This window comes from Chaetura pelagica, unplaced genomic scaffold (genome assembly GCF_000747805.2).
Source record: "Chaetura pelagica isolate M959 unplaced genomic scaffold, ChaPel_1.0 scaffold602, whole genome shotgun sequence".
In the NCBI taxonomy this organism is placed as follows: Eukaryota; Metazoa; Chordata; class Aves; order Apodiformes; family Apodidae; genus Chaetura; species Chaetura pelagica.
This window is the reverse complement of record NW_009952487.1, coordinates 34,547-41,211: the sequence shown is the minus strand read 5'-3', so window position 1 is coordinate 41,211 and position 6,665 is coordinate 34,547. Positions and strand designations below refer to the sequence as shown.

At 58.7% G+C, this 6,665-nt stretch overlaps 1 protein-coding gene across 1 annotated transcript in view; it reads left to right on the top strand.

The window, feature by feature from the left end:
* The window catches only part of LOC104398725, a gene marked incomplete at its 5' end in the record, with an annotated part of 9,423 nt that extends 5,239 nt beyond the window's left edge, over positions 1–4,184 (top strand). Inside the window, 10 exons of the mRNA XM_010008867.1 lie at positions 7–151; positions 935–1,053; positions 1,138–1,241; positions 1,382–1,559; positions 1,639–1,759; positions 2,002–2,093; positions 2,254–2,294; positions 2,521–2,610; positions 3,583–3,637; positions 4,178–4,184. Coding sequence (XP_010007169.1) covers positions 7–151; positions 935–1,053; positions 1,138–1,241; positions 1,382–1,559; positions 1,639–1,759; positions 2,002–2,093; positions 2,254–2,294; positions 2,521–2,610; positions 3,583–3,637; positions 4,178–4,184 — 952 coding nt within the window. The remainder of the gene's footprint in view (positions 1–6; positions 152–934; positions 1,054–1,137; positions 1,242–1,381; positions 1,560–1,638; positions 1,760–2,001; positions 2,094–2,253; positions 2,295–2,520; positions 2,611–3,582; positions 3,638–4,177) is intronic.
* Between the last annotated feature and the right edge of the window lie 2,481 nt (positions 4,185–6,665).

Below are 6,665 nucleotides of genomic sequence, written 5' to 3'. Positions count from 1 at the left end.
CCACAGGGACCTCTTTGGCACTGGACGTTTGGTGAGGGCTGCAGAGCTGAGCCTGGGCTCTGCTGCCTGCCCCCCTGTGGCCCAGAGCCCTGCTGGGGCCACCACGGTGACCTTCCTGGCTGGGCTGCACCAGTGTGGCAGCACCCTCAGGGTAAGGCTGGGGGTTGGAGGGGCTTCTGCCTTGGGGAGGTGAGGTTGGAGGGGGCTGGAGGGCAGGTGGAGGAGCTCCGAAGCCTTTCCTAGAGGTTGAACATCTCCATCTGCTTTCCAGAAGATGTGCTGGCTGGTCCAGGGGCTCCATCTGGGGCTGGGTGAGCAGGGGAGGGTGTGGAAGGGGCAGAGAAGGGGTCTCTTCCTGCTGGAGAGAGGAACCTCAACCTGCCTGGGCTGTTCCTGCTGGTGGTGTCACCTCCAGGGTGGAGCCCAGTGACCTGGAGCCAGCAGTACCACCTTAGGAGACACTTGGATGCTGCTGGAGCAGCCTGAGGCTCCTCTGAAGCCACCTGAAATTGGAAGTGGTCTCTCTCTCTCTCCCCTGGGAGAGGCTTTGGGCCACCAGGGTGAGCAGACACCTTCATCAACCCCCCACCAGAGCAGAAGTCACCCTCTGATCCCCTGGGGGCCAGACCTTCCTGGCTGCTCCTCGTGCAAACGAGAAGAAAAACCAAGGACCAGGTGGAGCAACCTCTGCATCCAGCCATGGATGGGCAGGCTGGATCTTTCTGCCTGCATCTCTGAGGCTCCTGGGCTAGGCTTGGAGCAGCTCCTGAGGCTGGAGCATCCCTGCAGCAGGACCAGGAGCTCCAGTATGACCTCCTGGTGGCCAGGAGGAACATCTCAGCACAGAGCCTCCAGCTTCAAACGTGCTGCTGGGGGTGTGTGTGTTTGTGGGAAGCTTTGAAGGACCTGATGATGAGTTTTGACCCTTCTCCAGGTGACCCCTGATGCTCTGGTCTACAGCACAAGCCTCAACTACAAACCAGTTCCTACTGGGAACCCTCTCATTGTCCGCAGCAGCTCGGCCACCATCCCCATCCAGTGTCACTACCCCAGGTGAGCCCAAGAAGCAGGTGAGGACCAAGCCAACCCCTCGTGCTGCTACAACTTGGCATTAAACCACGGGCATCTCCTCCCCAGGAGACACAACGTGAGCAGCAACGGGGTCAAGCCCACCTGGGCACCTTTCCACTCCACCCTGTCCAAGGAGGAGAAGTTGCCCTTCTCCCTGCGCCTGATGAACGGTGGGTGTTGGGTGAGGGGTCTCCAGGGCTTCCCAGGAGGGTGGGATCACTGGTCTGAGCCCCCTCGTGCCCACTGGGGCTTCCTCAGGTGGAGCCCAAGCTGGTTTCCCAGCCGTGAGTGGTGACCTGTCCCCTCCCAGGTGACTGGAGTGCTGAGAGGGTCTCCACGGTGTTCCAGCTGGGAGAGGTTCTCCACTTCCAAGCTGCTGTCAGCACGGAGAACCACGTGCCCCTGAGGCTCTTCGTGGACAACTGTGTGGCCACCCCCACCCTGGGCAGGAGCTCTTCTCCCCAGTATGCTTTCATTGACTTCAGTGGGTAAGAGCTGGTGGGCTTCTGGTCTGGAGACCCTTCCCTGCTGGGGGTGGCTCCCCCTGGCCCTCACTCTCGTGCTCAGGTGCCTGGTGGATGGGCAGCTGGATGATGCCACCTCGACTTTCATCTCCCCAAGACCCAGCCCAGGTGTCCTACAGTTTGCAGTAGATGCCTTCCAGTTTGCAGGAGTCTCCAGCCACCTGGTAAGTCCTCCCTGAAGCAAGTGGAGCCCCTCTGCCAGGAGAAGACCTTCCTTGGAGAGCAGTTTTGATGATGCTGGTCAAGACCCTTCTGCTGGGCTTCCATGGCTGAACCTTCTAAGTGGAGGGTGCAGGATGGGGTTTGAGCTGCCCTGGGGAGATGGTGGCTCCATTGGTGCCCAACTTCATGGAGCATGGGAAGGTCATGGAGGCAAATGGCAGACTAAGCCCTCTGGTCTCCTCAGATCTACATCACCTGCCACCTGAAGGTCTCCCTGGCTGATCAAGCTCCTGACCCCCTGAACAAGGCTTGTTCCTTCAACAAAGCCAGCAGCCTGTGAGTAGCTTGCCCAAAGGTGAAGAGCTTTGGGCTTCTCATCTGCTGTGTCACCTTCCAGGAAGGTGGGATGGACCTTCTGGGTTGGGAGGGGGTTTCTGCCTCTCCTAGGAGACCCCAAAGCACCACAGGGTGGGCTGCTCACCAGGCTCTCTTCTAGGTGGGCTCCTGTGGAAGGCACCAGAGATGTCTGCTCCTGCTGTGAGAGGAGGAGCTGTGGCTTGGCTGGGAGCTCCAGGAGGCTCCAAGCTCCCTCCAGATGGCAAGGAGGACGTGCCAGGAGAGAACTTCCCCCTCAGCCTGGTAGGTCTCTGGGTGCCTCTTGTCACCCAGAAGCTCAGAGCTGGGTGGCTGGAGCTGCCTCAGGGCTAATCCACGGCTTGGGAGAGCTGGGTGTGCCAAGGGGTTGGGGTTCCTCCCTTTTCAGATCACTTGGTGGAAGAAGCAGATGTGGTGGTGGGACCTCTTTTCATCCACAGCTGGCAGGACCACCTGGTTCAGAAGACACCTGCCCAAGGTAGGGCTAAACCTGGGGTGTAGGGGTGGTGTGGGGGGCAGGTCCTGCCTCTGGTCACAACTTCCCCCTTGCTTCTCCTTCCTAGGGGCAGGAGACTCGTGGATGGTTCTGGGGCCGGTTGTGGTTGCTGGTTTGGTCCTCCTGGTCCTTGCTGTTCTAGGAGCTCTGGCTGTCTGCTGGAAACCCACCAACCCAGTTCAGGTCACTGGTTTCACCTTTTTCTGCTCTGTCCAATAAAAATGAATGACCTGAAGGACTGTGAGAGCCTTGGTGGGGAGTGGAGAAGACTTTTCCTGGGGGGCCTGAGCCAACCAAACCTTCACCTTAACTTCAACCAGGCCTCTTGGCACCTGATTTAGGTGTCATGTCCTGGAGTCCTCTCCTCAGCAGACCTTGCTGGAGACTGACACCCTGAGGAACATCTCCCAGAGCACCTCCCTGGGAGCTGATGCCTCCCCCTCCCCCTAAAAATCCCCACCCAGACCGTGTCTTCAGAAGCAGGGAGTTGTGGTGACCCCTAAACCAGCAGCTGGTTCCATGGAGCTCCTTGGGCTGCTCCTCACTCAAGAAGCCAAGGGGAGATCAAAGGGTTTAGGAATAACTGGACCCCTGTCCCTTGTCCCTGGGGTCCCCCCCCATCCTGGAGACACCCCCCCCCCCCCCTGGGGACCCCCCATCTCTCCCTGGGACCCCTCTCTCCCAAGTCCCTTCTCCCTGGGTCCCCCCCCATCCTTAGGTCCCTCTCTCCCCGGGGACCCCCCCTCTCCTTGGGTCCCTTGTCCCCAGGGGTCCCCCTCTCTCCCTGTGACCCCCTCTCTCCCTGTGACCCCCCTCTGTCCCTGGGTCCCTTCTCCCTGAGGACCCCTCCTCTCTCCTGGGTCCCCCCTCTGTCCCTGGGTCCCTTCTCCCTGGGGACCCCCTCTCTCTCAGGTCCCTTCTCCCTGGGCCCCCCTCTCTCCTTCTCCCCTTCAGCTGCTTTTGGGGAGCAAAATGGAGCTTTGCTGCTGGAGCGTGACCTGGGGGGTGGGTGGGTTGGACTTTTTTCCTGGCCCAGAAGAATTCCAGTCCCTGCTCCAAGGACTGTTTACACATAGTTGTGTGCAACGAGCCTTGGCTGAAACGTATCAACAGACCTTGGGGCCAGGGACTGGAATTTCTGACCCTACTTCCCTTCACCCCCTTCCCCAAAAGGTCCTTTCTGAGGTTCCCCAGCCACGTTGGAGGTTTTGGTTTCCCTCTCCCTGCTGGGAAAGGTGGGATCTGCTGCTGGGTTGGTGAGATGTTCCTGCCCCAAACCCAAGACCTGTTGCTTCCCCAGGAGCTGGGGAGAGGTTCCCACTCTGGCCAGTGGTGGGAAGTGGGCACCTCGTGCTGTGGTGGCTTCAGGGGGAGCTTGGCCACCCCAGGGGCTGGTTTTGCAGGGGACAAGGGGGCTGCTCCAACCTCTTGTTCTGGGGGGTCCTCTTAGTTTTGGGCTCTTTGGTAGATGTCCCCTGGGATCTCCTTGGCACAAGGAGCTTAGCTGGAGCTTGGATCACCTAAACCACCCTTTCCTTGGCTGTTCCAGGGCTTGAAGCAAATGGATTCTCCTTTAAAATTCCAACTTTGGGTCTGGGATGGATCTGGGAGTTGTCAGTTGGGTCTCTTGGTTTCCTCATCCAGACAACAGGACCCTTGGGGGTCTGGTGCTGGTCTTGCAGCAAGGTGGGAGCTTTGGAAGTGCTGGGAGATGCCCTCAATATCCCCTTAGAGGGGCAGGAGGAAGAGGGCATGGGAACAGGGGTGCAAGGGGTCTCAGAAGGTCTCCAGACCAACACCAGCTGTACCAGGCTGGAGGTCTCCATGGCTGGAGATGATCTACCTCTGTGTGCCCAGCCCTGGGCTGCACAGCCCTCCTGGAGGAGCAGGAACAGAGCTCCTCACCTGAACCTCCCAGCTGTGGCTTCAAGTTCCAGGTAACTGATTCCTTGCTGGAATCAAGGTCTTCTCCAGGTAGACACTGCCCTGGCCACACGTGGTCTTGGCAGGGACTGTCCCTGCTTTGTTGAGGCACCCAGAGGAGACCTTTAAAGACAAACCCCTCTCTGTCCCTGCAGCCCAAACCCCTCAGCTGGAGCCAGGGGAGAAGACAAATACGGACCAAATCTAGTCTACAAAGAAACTGGGGATGGGAAAAAGAAGCTCTCTGGGCTTCTGGGGCAACCAGCTCCCTGGCCCCTTGCAGCAGCTCCCTGGCCCCTTGCAGCAGCTCCCTGGCCCCTTGCAGCAGCTCCCTGGCCCCTTCCAGGCTCTGGTGGGACTCAACAGCTTCTGTTTCAGGGGTGGTTTTGGAACTCAAGCTTTGTTGTAAGCAAGGATGAGATGGGCTTCAGAGCCTCCTTGGTGGCTTCACAGCCTCTTGGGTGCAAGAGGGGAAACCCCTGGGGCTGGTGCTTGTCCAGTGCCCTGGGACTTTCTCCCTCCTTCAACACAAATGATCTCACACTCCCAACATCACGTTGAGCCAGCTGGTTGTGGCAGAAGCTAAACTGGGAGCAGAAATCCCCTCCTTCATGGAGATTTAACCTCCTTTTTCTCCTAGCCTGGGTCTGTTCCTTCTCCTGGGATCCCCCTGCAGAAGGTGACCCACCAGAAGGATGGATTTATTTGTGCTTTTTATTCTTTCTATTTATTCTTTTATATCTATTTATTATTTTGATTGACCAGGCTCAAGCTCTGGTGCCCAGAGACCCCCACAAGAAGAGTGGTGGGATGGGGTGGGGTGAGCAGAGACATCACCCTGGTCCTTGCAGCCAAGGTCCTGGCCAAGCAGTGATGTCCCATTATCTCCCTGCTGCAACCCCTGCCATTCCTGCCCAAGTGCAGCTCTCAGGGAATCTTAAACACCAAGTTCTGGACCTCCTGAGAGCAGCAGGGATGGGACATCAGGTCCCAGGGCTCAAAGTAGAAGGTTTTTCCATTGGTCAGCTTCACATGGGTGGGTTTTTGGGGGTGTTGGGTCAAGCACGAGGTGGTTCCACCTCTGAATCCTGGTGGGATTCTCTGCTGGGAGGGGGTTGGTCAACATCTTGAAGCGGCTCCTGGCCCCCTTGCAGCAGCTCCCTGGCCCCTTGCAGCAGCTCCCTGGCCCCTTGCAGCAGCTCCCTGGCCCCTTGCAGCAGCTCCCTGGCCCCTTGCAGCAGCTCCCTGGCCCCTTGCAGCAGCTCCCTGGCCCCTTGCAGCAGCTCCCTGGCCCCTTGCAGCAGCTCCCTGGCCCCTTGCAGCAGCTCCCTGGCCCCTTGCAGCAGCTCCCTGGCCCCTTGCAGCAGCTCCCTGGCCCCTTGCAGCAGCTCCCTGGCCCCTTGCAGCAGCTCCCTGGCCCCTTGCAGCAGCTCCCTGGCCCCTTGCAGCAGCTCCCTGGCCCCTTGCAGCAGCTCCCTGGCCCCTTGCAGCAGCTCCCTGGCCCCTTGCAGCAGCTCCCTGGCCCCTTGCAGCAGCTCCCTGGCCCCTTGCAGCAGCTCCCTGGCCCCTTCCAGGCTCTGGTGGGACTCAACAGCTTCTGTTTCAGGGGTGGTTTTGGAACTCAAGCTTTGTTGTAAGCAAGGATGAGATGGGCTTCAGAGCCTCCTTGGTGGCTTCACAGCCTCTTGGGTGCAAGAGGGGAAACCCCTGGGGCTGGTGCTTGTCCAGTGCCCTGGGACTTTCTCCCTCCTTCAACACAAATGATCTCACACTCCCAACATCACGTTGAGCCAGCTGGTTGTGGCAGAAGCTAAACTGGGAGCAGAAATCCCCTCCTTCATGGAGTTTTAACCTCCTTTTTCTCCTAGCCTGGGTCTGTTCCTTCTCCTGGGATCCCCCTGCAGAAGGTGACCCACCAGAAGGATGGATTTATTTGTGCTTTTTATTCTTTCTATTTATTCTTTTATATCTATTTATTATTTTGATTGACCAGGCTCAAGCTCTGGTGCCCAGAGACCCCCACAAGAAGAGTGGTGGGATGGGGTGGGGTGAGCAGAGACATCACCCTGGTCCTTGCAGCCAAGGTCCTGGCCAAGCAGTGATGTCCCATTATC